General features: G+C 37.7%; 1 protein-coding gene across 2 annotated transcripts in view; it reads right to left on the bottom strand.

Annotated features, from left to right (window-relative positions):
* The window catches only part of RC3H1 (ring finger and CCCH-type domains 1), a 141,834-nt gene that overhangs the window by 36,540 nt on the left and 84,841 nt on the right, over window positions 1–20,453 (bottom strand). For both annotated transcript variants that reach the window (XM_037825312.1, XM_037825313.1), the window contains exon 6: window positions 2,530–2,730. In XM_037825312.1, coding sequence (XP_037681240.1) covers window positions 2,530–2,730 — 201 coding nt within the window. The remainder of the gene's footprint in view (window positions 1–2,529; window positions 2,731–20,453) is intronic.

The following is a 20,453-nucleotide window of genomic DNA, read 5'->3' as shown; positions in this document are numbered from 1 at the left end:
AAACCATGGAGGCAAGAAGGCAGTGGGTTGAAATACTTACATGCTGAAGGAAAACAACTGCCAACCAAGAATTTTCTATCTGGTGAGACACTCTTCAAAAACGAGGGAGAGATTAAGACATTCTCAGATAAAAGCTGAAGGAGTACATACTAGATCTGCCCTACAAGCAATGTTACAGGGAATTCTTCAGATTCAAAGTAATGGACACAAGACAGTGGTTCAAAGCCACATAAAGAAATAAAAACCTGTGGTAAAGGTAACCATTTGGGTAATTATAAATGCCAGTATTTCCTGTATTATATTGCTTGGCATGTAACTCCATTTCTTACGTCCTACAGGTGCTAAAATGTAAACTCATAAAAAGTTTATAAGTGGTACAAAGATATACGTGGTAAGAAGCACAAAAAAATTGTCATGGTATAGAGCAGCACAGGAAAGGTAGATGTGCATGCTATTGAAGTTAAGTTGGTATCAAACCAAATATAACTGTTATATATTTAGAAATTAAATTTTGACCCTATGGTAACCACAAGGAAAACAGAAGAAAAATATATCCCCAGACAGAAATGAGAAGGTACTCAATATGGTACAACACAAGAAAGCACATAAATATAAAAGTAGGCTTTAATGGAAATGAGGCATGTAAGTTATAAATACGTAATTAATAGTACATTTATAAAAATGTGCTATCATCAACTGCAACAAATTTTCCACACCAATGCAAGGTGTTGGTGGTGGGGCGGTATATGGGAATCCTGTATTTTATGCATTATTTTTCTGTAAACCCACAACTTCTCTAATAAAGGAAAACAAAAAAATACAACCAAAAAGTTCTGGATGTCCATATGCAAAAGAATGAAGCTGGAATCCAACCTCACGCCATATACAAAAATCAACATAAAATATAGCAAAGATCTAAATATAAGAACCGAAACTATAAAACTAGAAGAAAACATAGGGAAGCATCTTCAGGACCTTTATTTAGGGAATGGTTTCTTTAAGACTTTATACCCAAAGTACAAGCCACAAAAGAAAAAACTGATAAATGGGACCTCATTAAAATTAAAAACTTGTGTGTGAACTCTGTATTTTATGCATGATTTCTCTGTAAACCTAAAGATTCTCTAAAAAACAAACAAACAAACAAACAAAAAAAACTTTTGTGCATCAAAGCACTTTATCATGAATGCAAAATGACAAGCTACACAATAGGAGAAAGTATTTGGAAACCATATATCCCACAAGGGTTTAATATGTCGAATATATAAAGAAATCCTTCACCTCAAGAGCAGAAAGACAACCCAATTAGAAAATGGGCAAAAGACTTGAATAGCCATTTCTCCAAAGATAAACAAATGGCCCAAAAGCACATGAAAAGATGCTCAACATCATTAGCTATTAAGGAAATGCAAATCAAAACCACAATGCGATAACATTTCACACTTGTTCAAGAGGATGTGGAGAAATAGGAGCACACATTCATTACTGGTGGGAATGTAAAACTGTGCAGCTGCTATGGAAGACAGCTTTGCAGTCCCTCAGAAAGTTAACTACAGAATTATCATATAAGACGTGGCAATTCCACTTTTATGTGTTTACCCAAGAGAATTGAAAGCATGGATTTGAACAGATATTTTCCCACCGAAGTTCATAGTGGTGTTATTCACAATTGCCAAAAGATGGAAGCAACCGAAGTGTCCATCAAGCTATGATTGCATAAGGAAAATGTGATATACACAGACAGTATACTATTATTCAGCTGTAAAAAGGAATGAAGTTCTGATATATGAAACATGGATGAACCTTAAAGACATCATGTTGAGTGAGATAAGCCATGTACAAAAGGATAAATATTGTATGATCTCACTGATATGAAAATTAGAATAAGCAAACTCATAGTGCCAGGATTTAGAATAAAGGTTACCAGAGTCTGGGTGGGGGTAGAGAATCAGGAGTTAAGGCTTAAAATGTACAGTTTCTATTTAGGACACTGGAAAAATTTTGTATTTTTTTTAATGGATAGTGGTGATGGTAGCACAACATTGTGGAACATAATTAACGGCACTGAATTATATTTTAATGGGTTAAAAGGGTAAATTTTAGATTGTATATAGGTTACTAGAGTAAAAATGAAAAAAATATATCCATGGAACTACACAACACAGTGAATCCTAAGTTAAATGATGGACTACAGCTAATAGCACAATTATAAACATGTACTTTAATCAATTTTAACAAATGTATCACACCAATACAAGGTGTTAACAATAAGGGGGTATACAGGAGCCCTATAATTTATGCATGATTTTTCTGTAAACAAATAACTTTCAGAAAAAAAAGAAACTCAGAAAACAAGAAAAGAAGGGAGAAAGGCAATAACAAAATAGAAAAGGGAGACTCTCAAGGGATCATGAGAGGTTCCTGGATAAAAATTTGTTAAATAAATGATTTACCAAATCATGAAGGACTAAAATTCTAAGATTAGTTCAAGAAGCATGGCAAAACAACAACAACAACAAAAAACTCTACCTTGTCAATAATGGACTGCATATGAGATTTGTGAGACTGGTCTCCATAAAGCAAAGATGACCATTGGTCTGGTGCAATTCGTAAGCCTGCCTCCATGGCGATCTGCACTATCTGGGAGTCATGTTCTCGCCGCAGAGCTTCATAGGTTCTAAATTCTTCTTTCAGTTGCATCAAAGAAGAGTCTTCATCACGTTTGGTGACCTATTGAGAAACAGGTAATTCCAAAGTGAGTCAGAAACAGATAACTCCAAAATGAGTCAGGAAGAAAACCAAAGTGAGTTTTTACTTTATATGAACACACTGAAAAGAGAAAATTTTAAATATACAAGTTTCTTCTCCAACCATAGAAGAATTAAAATGCAATATATATTTTGCCTTTAAGACATTTCCCCCTTTGTAGATGCCAAAATCTTTTGCACAGACTTTACAGAAATAAAGAATGAACAAGTTATGTGTTAGAATGAAACTCAATGAATGAACAGACCATAACACAGTTGTGTCTGTATGATTTGTTAAAAGAAAATAATCACACAATTAGAATTACTCTGGAAAATTATACACTTTCCTCTATAATTGGGGATTATTACTCTTGGGCTTCTCTGGCAATTCGATAACTGACACTGATAATAGAAACAGCTACAGATGCAGGTGTGATTTTAGTTATGACGACTCCGTACTTGGCTTACTTCTCCATGAAGTTTTGTGGGTTAGGCCACTACCAAAAAGTGTAAAATCTGGGATTCTGTATTAGAATAATCATAAGGATGATAGCAATATTATCTTATAATAAAAACAGCTAATATTTATCAAACATTTACTATGTGCCAGTCTTTGTGTTAAGTTACTTGTATTAACTCATTAAATTCTCTCAACTTGTTGAGGTGGGGACTATTATTATCTCCAGAGTAATTCACATTTTGAGTCAAATTGCACTTAGGGCAAAGGTTTACCCAATGAAAGCAAAATAATTAATTCTAAGCTAGGATCATTTGTATCCTAACATATTTTAGAACATATATAGACTTCTTAACATTTTATTCCCATAAGGAGTCAGATTTCTCCAAGAAAAAAAACTCAGCTTTTTAATCCCACCAAAGAAACCACAGGATATTGCCATCAGGACTAATACATCACACTGATAAAGAGACATATATTTTTTAAAATTCAGTTTTATTGACATATATCATATACCATACAGTCATCCATGGTGTACAATCAACTGTTCACAGTACCATCATATAGTTGTGTATTCCTCACCCCAATCAATTTTTGAACATTTTCCTTACACCAGAAAGAATAAATATAGGAATAAAAAATAAAAGTAAAAAAGAACACCCAAACCTCCCCCCCCCCAATTTTTCATTTAATTTTTGTCCCCATTTTTCTACTCATCCATCCATACACTGGATAAAGGGAGTGTGATCCACAAGGTTTTCACAATCAAACTGGCACCCCACATAAGTAAGTTACATGGTTATGCAGTTGTCTTCAAGAATCACAGCTACTGGGTTGCAGTTTGATAGTTTCAGATATTTACTTCCAGCTATTCTAATACACTAAAAGCTAAAAAGGGATATCTATATAGTGCTAAGAATGCCATCCAGAGTGACCTTTCAACACCATTTGAAATCTCTGTCACTGAAACTTTGTTTCATTTCACTTCCCCCTTTTGGTCAAGAAGATTTTCCCAATCCCATGATGCCAGGTCCAGGTTCATCCATGGAGTCATATCCTAGGTTGCCAGGGAGATTTACAACCCTGGGAGTCAGGTCCAATGTAGTGGGGGAGGGCAGTGAATTCACCTGCTAAGATGGCTTAGCTAGAGAGAGAGCCATATCTGAGCAACAAAGAGGCTCTGGGGAGACTTTTAGGCACAACCACAAGTAGGCTTAGCCTCTCCTTTGCAGCAACAAGCTTCATAAGGGCAAGCCCCAAGATTGAGGGCTCAGCACACCAAATTGTCAGTCATCAATGTCTGTGAGAATATCAGTAATAACGTAGGTGGGGACATCCAACGTTTCCGCAATTTCCTGCAGCTCCTCAGGGGGCTCTGCATGTATATTTTTTTTCTCTGCCTAAATAACTTTGGGATGTATCACTATTTCACACTAACCTGTACAAACCTGCCAGATCTCATTTCCTATTCAAACTTCCAAGTAATTGTGGTACTTGAAAAAATTGACCAAACAAGTTAAATTATTTAGTGTGCTGTAGAAGAAATATATCCTGCACCAAATAAACATCTCTTCCCTCAGTCTCACACAGAAGTTGAAGTTTTAAAAGACAGTCAGTATCGTCCTTGACCTTTCGCCTGATTTGCCTTAGACCTAACTAGATCTGCTTCATTCATATCTCTATTTGAAGTCCGGACTCTATTTCAGTTTTTTAACAGTTGCAGTATACGATAATACTGACATTCATACATACCGAGCTCTAGCTCTGAGTTTCAGGTGTCACAAAGATACCCAATGTTCCAGAGACAGATCAAGTTATACACAAAGGGATCAGCATCTCAGAGTTTGGAGACAGCCATTACAATTCAGGAACAGATGTGACTGCTGTAAGAGCTTACAATCTAGGGACCATTACAAGAAGTATTCTCCTGATAAGCTGGGCTCTAATTCAATTCTGAGTTTACACATGTAGTTAGTCCATATTGGTGAGGCATTATAATGTTTGTCTTTTCGTTTCTGGCGTAGTTCACTCAAAATGCTGTCTACAGGATCCATTCACCTTGTTGTGTGTCTCACAGCTTCACTCCTTCTCGCAGTTGATCAATATTCCATTGCATGCATACACCACAGTTCACCATTCTGTTCATTAGTTGATGTACCCTTAGGCCATCTCCACCCATTGTAAATCATGAACACTACCTCCATAAACACCACTGTGCAAATGTCCATTCATGTCCCTGCTCTCAGATATTCTAAGTAAATGCCCACTAATGAGGGTGCTGAACCTTATGGTATCCACACATTTAGCTTTTTGTGGAACCACCACTCTGTCCTCCAGAAAGGTTACACTATTCTGCCACCCCACCAAAAGTAAATAGGTATATCCCTTTCTCTGTGTTTTCTCTAGCACTTTTATCCCTGTTCATATTTTTTTCCCACAATTTTAGAGATATATTCACATACCATATGATTATCCACAGTGATAGTCAATTGTTCACGGTATCAACATATAGTGCATTTATCACCACAATCATCACTTGAACATATTCATTACTACAATAAAAACAATTTTAAGGATAATAAAAAAAGATATTAAAATGAAAAAAAAAATACCATACAATATAATAGTAAGGTCAGACAATACAACCACTACCAAGAATCCCACATCCCTCCCTTACATAACCCTCTCATATATATTTAGGAAGGATATTACGTCACTGTTGACCATAGATGCCAGTTTGCTTTGATTATATTTTTTTCTCAATATCATCCCTTTTCAGCACTTTGCATGGTTGACATTCATTTGTTCTCCCACATGTAAAAACATTTTTATATTTGCACATTTAGTCACAATTACTGCCCACTCTAGTTTACACTAAGTTATACAGTCCCAGTCTGTATTGTCTATCTTTACCTCTGGTGTCATACATGCCCCTAGCCCTCCTCTTTCAGCTTTACTCACAGACATCTTTGTTCAGTATACTTACAATATTGTGCTACCGTCACACAGTATTATGCTGTCTATTTCTGAATCTATACAATCAATCTCATTGAACACTCTGTAGTCCTCCAGCATCAAATGCCCGATCTCTACCCTCTTTCTATCTCCTGATAACCAATATTCTCAGCTTTTAACTCTCAATGTTTGCTCATTAATGTCAGTTCATATTAGTGAGACCATACAGTACCTGTCCTTTTGTTTCTGGCTAACTTTACTCAACATACAGTCCTCAAGGTTCATCCATGTTATTGTATGTTTCAATACTTTGTTCTGTCTTACAGCTGTGTAATATTTCATTGTATGTATATACCACAGTTTGTTTATCCACTCATCTGTTGATGGATGTTTGGGCTGTTTCCATCTCTTGGCAATCATGAGCAATGCTGCTATAAATATCGGTTTACAAATGTCTGTGTCTTAACTTTCAGTCTTCTGAGTATATACCTAGTAATGGAATAGCTGGGTCATATGGCAGATCTATACTTAGCTTCCTAAGGAACCGCCACTCTGCCTTCCAGAGTGGCCGCACCATTCTACATTGCCACCAGCAGTGAATAAGTGTGTCTCTTTCTCCACATCCCCTCCAGCACTTGTAATTTTCTGTTTTTTGGATAATGGCCATTCTGGTAGGCGTGAGATGATGATATCTCATTGTAGTTTTGATTTGCATTTCCCTAACAGTCAGTGAAGCTGAGCATTTTTTCATGTTTTTGAGCCATTTGTACTTCCTCTTCGGAAAAGTGTCTGCCCATGTCTTTTGCCCATTTTTTAACTGGGTTGTTTGTCTTTCTGTTGTTGAGTTGTAGGATCCCTTTATACATTCGAGATATTAAACCCTTTTCTTATATGTGGTTTCCAAATACTCTCTCCCATTGCTGCCTTTTTACTTTTCTGAAAAGTCCTTTTATGAACAAAAGTGTTTAATTTTTAGAAGATCCTATTTATCTATTTCTTCTTTAGTTACTTGTGCTTTAGGTATAAGGTCTAGGAAACCACCTCCTACCATAAGATCTTTAAGAAATTGCCCTACATTTTCTTCTAAGAGTCTTATGGTCTAAGCGCTAAAGTTTAGGTTTTTGATCCATTTTGAGTTAATTTTTGTATAAGGTGTGAGATAGGAGTCCTCTTTCATTCTTTCGGAAATGAATATTCAGTTCTCCAAATACCTTTTATTGAAGAGGCTGCTCTGTCCCAGTTGCTTTGGCTTGACTGCCTTATCAAAGATCAATTGTCTGCAGGTGTGAGGGTCTAGTTCTGAACACTCAATTCAATTTCATTGGTCAGTATATTATCCTTATGCCAGTACCATGCTGTTTTGACCACTGTAGTTTTGTAACATGCTTCAAAGCCAGTTAGTGTGAGACCTCCCACTTTGTACCTTTTTTTCAAGATATTTTTGCTATTCAGGGCATCGTGCCCTTCCAAATAAAGTTGGTCATTGGTTCTTCTATTTCTGCAAAGTAAGTTGTTGGGATTTTAATTGGTATTTCATTGAATCTATAAATCAGTTTAGGTAGAACTGACATCTTAACTATATTTAATCTTCTAATCCATGAACACGGTATGTTCTTCCATTTTTTTAGGTCCTGTTTGATTTCTTTTAGCAGTTTCTAGTAGTTTTCTGTGTATATGTCTTTTGTGGCCTTGGTTAAGTTTATTCCTAAATACTTGATTCTTTTGGTTGCTATTATAAATGGAATTTTTTTCTTGATTTCCTCTTGTTGCACATTACTTGTGTACAGGAACGCTACAGATTTTTGCGTGTTTATCTTGTAGCCTGCCACTTTGCAGTATTCATTAATTAATTCTAGTAGCTTTGCTGTAGATTTTTCTGGATTTTCTACATATAGAATTAACGTCATCTGCAAAAATTGAAAGTTTTACTTCTTCCTCTCCAATTTGGATGCCTTTTATTTCTTTTTCTTGCCTAATTCCTCTAGCTAGGATTTCCACCACAATGCTGAATAACAGTGGTGACAGTGGACATCTCTATCTTGTTCCTGATCTTAGAGGGAAAGCTTTCAGTCTTTCCCCATTGAGTATGATGTTGGCTGTTGGTTTTTCATACATTGCATTTATGATATTGAGAACGTTCCCTTCCATTCCTATTCTTTGAAGTGTTTTCATCAAGAAAGGATGTTGAATTTTGTCAAATGCCTTTTCTGCATCAATCTATATGATAATGTGGCTCTTCCACTTTGATTTATCGACGTGGTGTATTACATTAATTGATTTTCTTGTGTTAAACCAGCCTTGCATACCTGGAATAAATCCCACCTGGTCGCGGTGTATAAATCTTTTACGTGCTGCTGGATTCGATTTGCGAGTATTTTGTTGAGTACTTCTGCATCAATACTCATTAAAGAGATTGGTCTATAATTTTCTTTTTTTGTAGTATCTTTGTCTGACTTTGGTGTTAGGGTGATGTTGGCTTCAAAGAATGAGTTAGATAGCTTTCCCTCCTCTTCAATATTTTTGAAGAGTTTGAGCAGGAATGGTACTAATTCATTCTTAAATGCTTGGCAGAATTCACACGTGAAGCCATCTGGTCCTTTTCTTTTTGGGGAGCTTTTTGATGACTGACTCAATCTCATTACTTGTGATTGGTCTGTTGTGGTCGTCTATTTCTTCTCGAGTCAATGCTTGTTGTTTATGCTTTTCTAGGAAGTTGTTCATTTCATCTAAGTTGTCTGCTTTATGAGCATATAATTACTCATGGTATCTTCTCATTATCTCCTTTATTTCTGTGGGGTCACTAGTTATGCCTCCTTTCCCATTTTTTTTTTTTTTTTTTTTTGTTGTTGTTAGCCTATTAATGGTCCATCAATTTTACTGATTTTCTCAAAGAACTAACTTCTGATTTTGTTGATTCTATCATTTTCCTGTTCTCAATTTCATTTATTTCTGCTCTAATCTTTGCTGCTTCTTTCCTTCTGTTTGCTTTGAGGTAAGTTTCCTTTTCTTTCTCTAGTTCCTCCTGGTGAATAGTTAATCCCTCAATTTTTCCTCTCTCTTCTAATATAGACGCTTAGGGCAAGAAATTTCCCTCTCAGCACCACCTTTGCTGTATCCCATAAGTTTTGATATGCTGTGTTTCCATTATCATTTTCCTTGAGGTATTTACTAATCTCTCTTGAAATTTCTTCCTTTACCTGGTTTTCTAAGAGTGTGTTGTTTAGCCTCCATATATTTGTGAACTTTACAACCTTCTGCCTGTCATTTATTTCCAACTTCCATTACATTATGATCTGAAAAAGTGTTTTCTACAAGATCAATATTCTTAAATTTATTGAGACTTGCACTGTGACCCAACGTGTTCTATCCTAGAGGATATTCCATGAGCACTTGAGAAAAATGTGTATCCTGTTGTTGTGGGGTGTACAGTGTTCTACAAATGTCTGCCAAGTCTAGTTCATTTATCATACAATTCTACATCTCTGTTTCCTTTTTGATCCTCTTTCTAGATGTTCTATCCATTGAAGACAGTGGTGTGTTAAAGTCTCCAACTATTATTGTAGAGGTTATCTATTTCTCCCTTTAGTGTTGACAGTGTTTGCCTCATGTATTTTGGGACACTCTGACTCAGTGCATAAATATTTATGATTCTTACGTTTTCTTGATGAAGCGTCCCTTTTATTAATATATAGTCTCCTTCTTTGTCTCTCTTAATTGTTTTACATTTAAGACTAATTTGTCTGATACTAGTGTAGCTACTCCTACTTTTTTCTGGTTGTTGTTTGCATGACATGTCTTTCCAACCTTTCACTTTCAGCCTATTTTTGTCCCTGTGTCTAACAGTGAGTTTCTTATAGGCAGCATATAGATGGGTCCTGTTTTTTAATCAATTCCACCAGTTTATGTCTTTTTATTGGGGAGTTTAGTCCATTAACATTTAGTGTTATTACTGTAAGGGCAGTACTTTCTTCAACCATTTTGCCCTTTGGATTTTATATGTCATATCTTATTTTTTTCTCTATCTCCTTTTACTCTTTCTGACAGCCTTCATTTCTACACTTTTCTCCAAACTTCTCTCTTCTGCCTTTTCCCATTAGCCTATAGCATTCCCTTTCTTATTATAGTGCCAGTCTCTTATTCACAAACTCAATGTCTGTCCGAAAATATTTTAATCTCTCCCTCATTTTTGAAGGACAGTTTTGCCGGATATAGAATTCTTGGTTGGCAGTATCATAAATATATCATACCACTGCCTACTCGCCCCCATGGTTTCTGTGGAGAAATCTGTACATCATCCTGTTGAGCTTCCCTTGTTAAGTGATGGATCCCTTTTCTCTTGCTGCTTTCAGGATTCTGTCTTCGACATTTGAGAATCTGATCAGTAAGTGTCTTCGAGTAGATCTACTGGCATCTATTCTGTTTAGGGTATGCTGTACTTCTTAAATCTGTAATTTTATGTCTTTATAAGAGTTGGGAAATCTTCAGTTATTATTTCTTTTATTATTCTTTCTGGCCCTTTTCCCTTCTCTTCTCCTTCTGGGGCACCCATTACACATATATTCATATGCTTCATGTTGTCTGTCATTCAGCTCACTAAGAGCCTGCACATATTTTTCCATTCTTTTCCCTACCTGTCCTTTTGTGTGTATGCTTTCAAATGTCCTGTCTTCCAGTTCACTGATCCTTTCTTCTGCCTGTTCAAATCTACTGTTGTATGTCTCCATTGTCTTTCAACTCTTCTATTGTGCCTTTCATTCCCATAAGTTCTGCCATTTGTTTTTTCAAGCTTACAGTGTCATCTTTCTATCCTGCATCTCTTTTGCCACATTTTCTTTTAGCTCTTGATTTGGTTTAGGAGATTTGTTTGAATATCTTTAATTAGTTGTTTCAACTCCTGTATTTCAGTTGAACTATTAGTTTGTTCCTTTGGCTGGTCCATGTTTTCGTGTTTCCTAGTATGGCTCATTATTTTAAGCTGTCTGGGTATCTGATTCTCTTGATTGGTTTTTTCTGGAACTCGTTTTCACTTTTACCTAGGGTTTTCTTGTTGGTTGGCTTTGTTCTCTACCCTTCGGAGTTCAGTTCAACTTATTCTAGACCTCTAACTTAGCTCTATTTAGTTGTTCAGAATTTTTCTCCTCTTGTTTTTCTGTTTCTTGCCCTGCCTTTATGTAACCTTTTTCTGAGAGAATCTCCTCAGATATGGTCAATCCCAATCAGGTTTTCCCAGTCCAGAGAGGCCCAGGTCTCAGGAAGAGGATATGGAGTTTCCCTGAGGATGAGACCCTCCTGTGAGACCTCTAGACTCTGTGCTTTTCCTCTCCTGTACAGCAGGTGGTGCTTGTCAACCCACAGCTCCCTTCAGTGTAAAGAGGTGTGGTGCCCTTAATTCTCCCCAGACTCTCTCCCTGTCAGGGGCATGGTTGACTGAAGCTGGTTTCTGTCTTCCAGCCCCTGAGGGTCTGAGTTCTTTGAAGGAGGGCTGCCACTTGAGCTGGACCATGCCCCCCTTTTCTTGAGGGAAGTTATGCCCTTTAGGGAATTGTCTCCCCAACTAGGTTCATTGTTTTGTCTGTTAAACCTATCTCGGCTCTCCCTTGCCTGGGTCCAGAGGCCAGCTGCAAATATCTGAGGCTATCTATAAAGAGCTACTAAGAATAGTTACTTAAAAAAGAAAAAAGAAAAAAAAAAAAAAAAGGAAATCCCTTTTAAAGGCCTTTCCCCAGCTCCCACATTTTGTCAATCTCAGTACAGAGTATTTAAAGATATGCACTTTAGGCTATTATCTCTTTCACCTGAATAGTTACTCTCTTACAGCTTTAATTCTGCCCTTTCCAAGGGGCTACTGAAGTGCAGAAAGATGAGGAGTCAAAGAGCAATAAAAGAAAAGGAAAGAAAGTAAAAAAATCCCACCCTTTACAGAGCAGCAGCAGCAGGAGAACCTGATTGGGTGCCCCTTTCTACACGCCCCCACTTCCTGGAGCCCAGCCCTTCTCCAGCACCCGCAACACCCACAACTCCAAAAGTTAATTAATTAATTTGTTAATTAATTCTGAAACTGAGGCTGGGTTGAGTTCCCCTCCTTGCACAGACTGTTTCTTTTTCCCTCGGGGAGCCAAATCCAAGAGAGTCTGCAATGCCTGGTGGGGAGGGATGCCAGCCCCCTGGCTGGGGAGACTTACAGGTTTTGCTGCCATCTCAGCCATTCCACCGGTTCCATACTGTTGTACGATGCGTGACTGGTCACTGAAAACCCCGAAAGGTTGTTTCATACAGTTTCTGGTTATTTACCAGCTGCCCTAGAGGAGTAACTAAATTACCCACCTAACCTCTCTGTCATCTTGCCTCACCCTGATAAAAGATTTTTTTTTAAAATCTTACTACAAGAATGTCTAACTTAAATTTTGGGAGGTAAGTCGATAGAAGGACCATTAATAGATAAAAATAAAGAACTGTAGTTACATAAACAATATATTTTACCACTATTAAAAGGCAAGTCAAAGAACCACAAACATTTGTATATGTATTAAAATATCCCCTCAATACAGGTTAAACCTCATTAAAATGTACAATGTGGTTTCTATGTGATATACTAGTTCTACAGACAAGGTTTTTAAATGAAACAGTCAAGGATTTCCAAGATGTAGTGTCTACAGTCCTGGAAATACATTTAAGAAACACCAAAATTGTCCCAGAACTTGAAAGGCTATTGTGCCACATATACCTGGCAGGATGGAAAATGCAGTTTCATTGAGTGCCCGTGATGAAAATGAAATAGATTTTGGTGAACATTGTCATACTGAATAAACTTTAGCGCATGGGACCAAATGGGATGAGAGAAACCTTTTCCTGATTGAGAATGTAGTACATACTAGCACCAGCTGAAGAAGGTGGGTGGGCATCGAAATAAGGAAAATAAACATAAATTAAGAGAAAAAAGTGGGGCTGAGACAAGAAACCATGGAAATCATGACCCATTAAAAAAAAAGCCAGAATTGGCTTTCTTATTACTGTCAAGGTTTTTAATTAGGATTAAAAGGTTAATTTTGTGGGTATTACAGGGTTTTGAGCACCTACTTATTATTCACAGGGGAAGGCTGGATTTCTTTTTTTCTTTCTCTTTCTTTTTTTTCCCTTTTCAAGCTTCCTATATTGTATATGTCTAGTGCATTTCGAAACAGCAAAGTAACACCAGAGTGGACTTTCTAATACATATTCCAAATTATACTGTACAATCTTGTTACTAAAACCTTTATGATATACAGGAGCAATTCCAGGACAATCTGGACCAAATGGAATAATTTTGGCTAGAAGTTCTGACAGCTCCAGAAACATCTAAGCAAAATAAGAGGGGTTGGTCAGTGGACAGACCTGGTGTCCTCACCCATTTCCAGCATATAATCTGACTCTAGAAAGACACAAAATAATGCCAGCATTTAGCTAGAGCTTAAAAAAAAAAAATTGAATTGAAATGGGAATTGGACACCCAGCACTGTATATGGGGAATTACACTAGTAGCAAATAGCCAAATCTTATTCATGTTTCAATGACAATCTCTTTAGATCAACTATAATCTTAATCTTCTGAGAAACTGAAGCAACTTGCCAAACTCACTGAACACAAAAATCTATAAAGGGGCAGGGCAAGATGGCAGTATAGAGAGGTGTGGAATTAAGTCCTCTAGAGCAACTGGTAAATAGCCAGAAACAACTAGTAAATAGTCTGGAACAACTGTTGGGAGACATCCGTGACTTGACACACATCGTACACCAGTCTGGAATGGGTGGAATGGCTGAGATTTTAGCATAGAACTTTAAGTAAAGTTCTCCAAATTGCAGAGCTGGCGGCCCTCCCCCAACGGCATGGCAGGCTCAGTTGTAACACTTCCCTGTGGAAGAAAGATGCAGGCTACCTGGAGTGAGGGGATGTAACTCAATCAAGCTCCAACTACAGTTTTAATCAACAAATCTGGACTACTGAACACAAGCTATAAGCACAGATACACCAGGAGCAAGCAGGTTCAAGGGAACTCTGAGATCTTTCCCAGCAGAGAGGAGGGAGGGCCCATGGAAAAAAATATATTAAATAAATAAAAACAGAGGCTTTTAGAGATGCTAAGCTCAGAATACTGGAAAATGGCTGTGTCCCAAGAAAAGGGGCACAGAGAACCGGGTACCAACACTGGTGGACAGGCAAATGGGGAGCTGGAGACTGGCTCTGAAAAGGGACTTTCTTTCTCTTTTTGTCTCTCATTCTAAGTAGCTCATTAGAGAAAGCTTCAGGCATTTTCAATTGTCAGCACTGACCAAGGCAAAGGCGGAGTTAAGACATCAGAAAGACAAAGGAGAAATTCAAACATAGGAGACAATCCCTGAAAGCATGTATTTTCCCTAAGGAAAGGGGAGTGGGGTCCAGCTTAAGTGGCTGCCCTACTCAGAGAATTTAGACCCCAGGGCCTGGGGGGGTGGGGTGGGGGCTGGGGGAGATCAGATACAACGTAAACTTGGCTTCTGACATCCTCAGTTCCAGGCCAGGACAGGGTCCACTGAGAATTAAAGGAACCACATCTCTTTACATGGTGGGTAGACACAAGCTGACAAGCTCAATATGCTGGACAGGACAGGAAAAACACAGAGACTAGAGGCCTCACAGGAAAGTCTGACAACCAGCAGAGACTCATCCTCAGGGAAACTTGAAACTGATTACACCTTCCTCATGAGTCCTGGGCCCATCTGGTCTGGGAAAATCCGAATAGGGTAATCAACGAAACCATATGTCTAGACAACAAAAAAAATTATGAGTCATACTAGGAAAAATGAAGATAAAACACAGTCAAAGGAACAAACCTACACTTCAAATTAGACATAGGAGTTGAAATAACTAATTAAAGATTTTCAAACAAACATGCTAAATCAATTAAAAAATCAAATCAACTAGTTGAGGGATGATATGGCAAAAGAGGTGAAGGATATAAAGACGACACTGGGGGAACATAAGGAAGAACTTGAAAGTTTGAAAAAAAAATTGGCAGAACTCATGGGAATGAAAGGCACAATACAACAGATGAAAAACACAATGGAGACATACAGCCGCAGATATGAACAGGCAGAAGAAAGGATTCATGAACTGGAGGACAGAACATCTGAAATCCTACACACAAAAAAGCAGATAGGGAAAAGAATGGAAAAATATGAGCAGCATCTCAGAGAACTGAATGACAACATGAAGCACATGAATACACCTGTCATGGGTGTCTCAGAAGGAGAAGAGAAGGGAAAAGAGACAGAAACAATAATGGAGGAAATAATCACTAAGAATTTCCCATCTCTTATGAAAGATATAAAATTACAGATCCAAGAAGCACAGCGTACCACAAACAGAATAGATCTAAATAGACCTATGCCGAGACACTTAATAATCATATTCTCAAATGTCAAAGACAAAAAAAGAATTCTGAAAGCAGCAAGAGAAAATCCATCCATCATATACAAGGGAAACTTGGAAGATTATAGGCGTATTTCTAAGAAGAAACCATGGAGGAAAGAAGAAGGCAGTGGTATGATGTTTTCAAGACATTGAAAGAGAAAAACTGCCAACCAAGAATTCTATATCCAGCAAAACCATCCTTCAAAAATGAGGGAAAGTTTAAAGTATTTTCAGACAAACAGCCAGAGAGTTCTGAACAAGATACCTGCTCCACAAGAAATACTAAGGAGAGCACTACAGGGAAATAGGAAAGGACAGGAGAGAGAGGTTTGGAGAAGAGTACAGAAATGAAGACTATCAGTAAGAGTAGAAAGAGAGTGGAATAAATAATAATAAAGTAAGATGTGACATACAAAATTCAAAAGACAAAATGGTAGACAGTAGACATTATGTTGAGTGAAGTTAGCCAGAAACAAAAGGATGGATACTGTATGGTCCCACTAACATGGACTAACATTGATGAGAAAAATTTGAAAGTTTAGAACACAGGTTGTCAAAAGATAGAAAGAGGCTGGAGATCGGGCAGTTGATGCTGAAGGAGTACAAAAGGTTCAACAGGATTGATTGTCTAGACATAGAAATGGAATAGATAGCATAATAGTGTGTGATGGTAACATAATATTATAAGTACTTTGAACAAAGATAAGTGAATATGGTTGGAAGAGGAAGGCTAAGGGCAAGTTTATACCAGAAGGAAAGATAGAAGATAAAGGATGGGATTGTATAACTTAGCGAAACCTAGAATGGTCAATGTTGGTGATTAAATATACAAATATATGAATGTGTTAAAATGACGGAGAACATTGCAAGGTGTTTAAAATTGGATGGTACAGGGGAAAAAATACAATCAATGCAAACTAGAGTCTATAGTTAATGGTAACATTGTTAAGATGCTGTCATTAATTTAACAGGCAATATACCAAAGCTAAATGTCTATAAGAGGGAGATTTATGGGAGTGAGATGAGTTTCCTGGTGGTGGTGATGCTGTCTGACCTTTTCATTGTATTTTATTTTTATTTTTCTTCTATCTTTTGAATTTTTATTCTTCACTTTTTTCTCCTTTTCCTCTTTCTTTGGGGAAGAGATGGAAATGTCCTAATATAGATTGTGGAGGTGATGGCATAATTATGTGATTATACCAGGAATAAAATAAACAGACAGTAGAAGTGTTGGAGAAAATGTGGAGAGAGGGATGCACCTATTCCAAGTTGGTAGGAAAGTAGAATGGCACAGCCCAGCTATAGGGCAGTGTGGTGGTTCCACAGGAAGCTAATTATGGGGTGGCCACATGATCCTGCAACTCCATTGCTGGGCACATACTTGGAAGAACTGAGAACAAGGACATGAGTGGACACTGCACACTGGTGTTTATGGCAGCCATATTTACAACTCATAATGGATAGAGGTGGTCTAAGGGTACATTGACTGATAAATGGAGTGGTGAACTGTGGTGTAAACGTACAATGGAATACCAAGCGGCAGCAAGAAGAAATGAAATTGTGAGGTATAAACCTAGGTGAATGGACCCTGAGGACAGTATGTTGAGTGAAATAAGCCAGCATCTAAAAGACAAACATTATAACGGACTAACTATAATGTGCAAACTCTGAGAACTGAATCTGAGAGCACAGGTTATTAGGGAAAGGCTTATAGTAAAGGTTCCTAGATTGGAAGCTCTTACAGCAGTCACATCTATTTATGAGTTGTAATGGTTATCTCTAAATTCTGGAGACTGAGCTGGCTGGTCCCTGTAACTTTGGGTATCTGTGTGACACCTGAGACTTAGAGCCAGAGTTCAGCAGCTGTGGATGTCAGCATTACCCCATACAGCAAACGTTAACAAAGATGAAAAAGAGATCAGACTTCAATTTGAGATATGAATGAAATGGACTTGATTAGAACTAAGGTGAACCAGACTAAAGGTAAAAGGATGATACTGACTGTGTTTTAAAACCTCAACTTTTGTATGAGACCAAGGAAGAGATATTTGCGCAAAATCTATACTTTCTGTAGCATTCTATATAATTTAACTTTTATTGTCAGTTTATCCAAATACCTTAATTACATGGAACCTTGAATAGGGGGTGAGATCTGAATGGTGAGTGCAGGTTAGCATGAAACCCCAATATATCCCAGAGTAACTTGGGCAGAGGAAAAAAAACGTATTTGCAGAGCTTCCTTGAGGGCCAGGGGAAAATGTGGAAACATTAAACTTCCCCAACTGGGGAACTCCTGATATTCTTGCAAGCACTGAGGACTACCATTGTAGTAGGCCAAGTCCTCAATCTTGGGCCTGCCCCTATGAAGCTTGTTACTGCAAAGGAGAGGCTAAGCCTACTTAAAATGTGCCTAAGAGTCACCTCCAGAGAACCTCTTTTGTTGCTTAGATGTGGCCTGTCTCTCTCTCAGCCCACTCATCTGGTAAACTCACTGCCCTTCCCCCTACACGAGACATGACTCCCAGGGGTGTAAATCTCCCTGGCAACGTGGGATATGACTCCCAAGAATCAGCCTGGTCCCAGCATCATGAGAGTGAGAAAGCCTTCCTGACCAAAAGGGGGAAGAGAAATTAAACAAAATAAAGTTTCAGTGGCTGAGACATCTCAAATGGAGTCGAGAGGTCATTCTGGAGGTTATTCTTATGCATTATACAGACATCCCTTTTTAGTTTTTAGTGTACTAGAATAGCTAGAAGGAAATAACTGAAACTGTTGAACTGTAATCCAGTATCCTTGATTTCCGAAAATGACTGTATAACTATACAGCTTATACAGTGTGACTGTGATAGTGAAAACCTTGTGGCTCTCACTCCCTTTATCCAGTGTAAGGACAAGGAGTAGAAAAAAGGGGAACAAAAAGTAAATGGATAATGGGGGGGGGGGGAGTGTGAGATGTTCTGGGTGTTCTTTTTTACTTTAATTTTTATTCTTATTCTTATTTTTTGGAGTCATGAAAATGTTCAAAAAATTGAGTGTGGTGATGAATGCACAACTATATGATGATACTGTTAACAACTGATTGTACACTTTGGCAGATAGGAAAATACAGGAAAGAGAGGTGCGGAACACAGTATTGGGTGATGGTAGCACAATATTGTAAGTACAATGAACAAAGATGTCTGAAAGTACAGTTGAAAGAGGAAGGCTAGGGGTGTGTAGGACACCAGAAGGAAAGATAGAAGATAAAGACTGGGATTGTATAACTTAGTGAAACATAGAGTGGTCAATAATTGTAACATAAGAATGTTTTTACATGAGGGAGAACAAATGAATGTCAACTTTGCAAGGTGTTAAAAATGGGGTTGTCAAAATAATTTGGGCAGAGAATAAAAATATATATGCAAAGATCCCGAGGAGCTGGGGGAGAATGCGGAAGTGTTGAACTTCCTCACCTGGATCGTTGCTGATGTTCTCATAAACACTGAGGGCTGATGGTTTGGTATGCCGAGCCCTCTATCTTTGGGCTTGCCCTTATAAAACTCGTTACTGCAAAGGAGAGACTAAACTTGCTTATAATTGTGCTTAAGAGTCTCCCTGAGTACCTCTTTGTTGGTCAGATGTGGCCCTCTCTAGCTAAGCCAACTCAGCAGGTGAACTCACTGCCCTAACCCTTAGTGGGACCTGACTCCCAGAGATGTAAATCTCCCTGGCAATGCAACGCAGGATAAGACTCCTGGGGATAAATCCGGACACAGCATCGTGGGATTCAGAACATCTTCCTGACCAAAAGGGGGATGCAAAATGAAACAAAATGAAGTTTCACTGGCTGAGATTCCAAATGGAGTAGAGAGGTCATTCTGGTGACATTCTTACACTATATAGATAACCCTTTTTAGGTTTTAATGTATTGGAATAGCTAGAAGTAAATACCTGGAACTATCAAACTCCAACGCAGTAGCCCTGACTCTTGAAGATATTGTATAACAACGTAGTTTGCAATGGGTGAGTGTGATTGTGAAAACCTTGTGGATCGCATTCCCTTTATCCAGTGTACAGATGAATGAGTAGAAAAATGGGGACAAAAACTAAACGAAAAATAGGATGGGATGGGGGGGATGATTTGGGTGTTCTTTTTTACTTTTATTTTTTATTCTTATTCTTACTCTTTCTGGTGTAAGGAAGATGTTCAAAAATAGATTGGGGTGATGTAGGCATAAGTATATGACGGTACTATGAAGAGCTGATTGTACACCATGGATGACTGTATGTATGCGAATGTATCTCAGTAAAACTGAATTTAATTTAAAAAAAAAGTGGGGTTGTATTGGGGGAAAAATACAATCAATGCAAACTAGAGTCTTTAGTTAACAGTTACAATGTAATATGCTTCCATTAATTGTATCAAAGGCAATATACCAAAGCTAAATGTCTATGAGAAGGGGATATAAGGGGGGTGGGGGTAAGGGGTTCCTGGCGTTGGTATTGTTGACTGACTTTTTTACGGTATTTTAATTTTATTTTTCCTTTTGTTGCTTTTTAATTGCCATTTTTTTCTTTCTTTTTCGTTTTTTCTCCTTTTGCTCTTTCATTGTGCAAGAAATAGAAATGTCCTCAAATAGATCGTGGTGGTGTACGAAACAATATATAGTTTCAGTGACTGTGAGATTTGAAATGGAGTCAAAAGGTTATTCTGGAGGCTATTCTTAAGCATTATATAGATACCCCTTTTTAGTTGTTAGTGTATTGGAAAAGCTAGAAGGAAATACCTGCAACTGTTGAACTGAAACCCAGTTGCCTTGATTTTTGAAGCTGATTGTATAACTATATAGCTTACACTGTGTGACCATGTGATTGTGAAAACTTTATGG

This window comes from Choloepus didactylus, chromosome 2 (genome assembly GCF_015220235.1).
Source record: "Choloepus didactylus isolate mChoDid1 chromosome 2, mChoDid1.pri, whole genome shotgun sequence".
Classification (NCBI taxonomy): domain Eukaryota; kingdom Metazoa; phylum Chordata; class Mammalia; order Pilosa; family Megalonychidae; genus Choloepus; species Choloepus didactylus.
The sequence above is the reverse complement of the archived record's forward strand: the minus strand, read 5'-3'. Positions and strand labels throughout refer to the sequence as shown.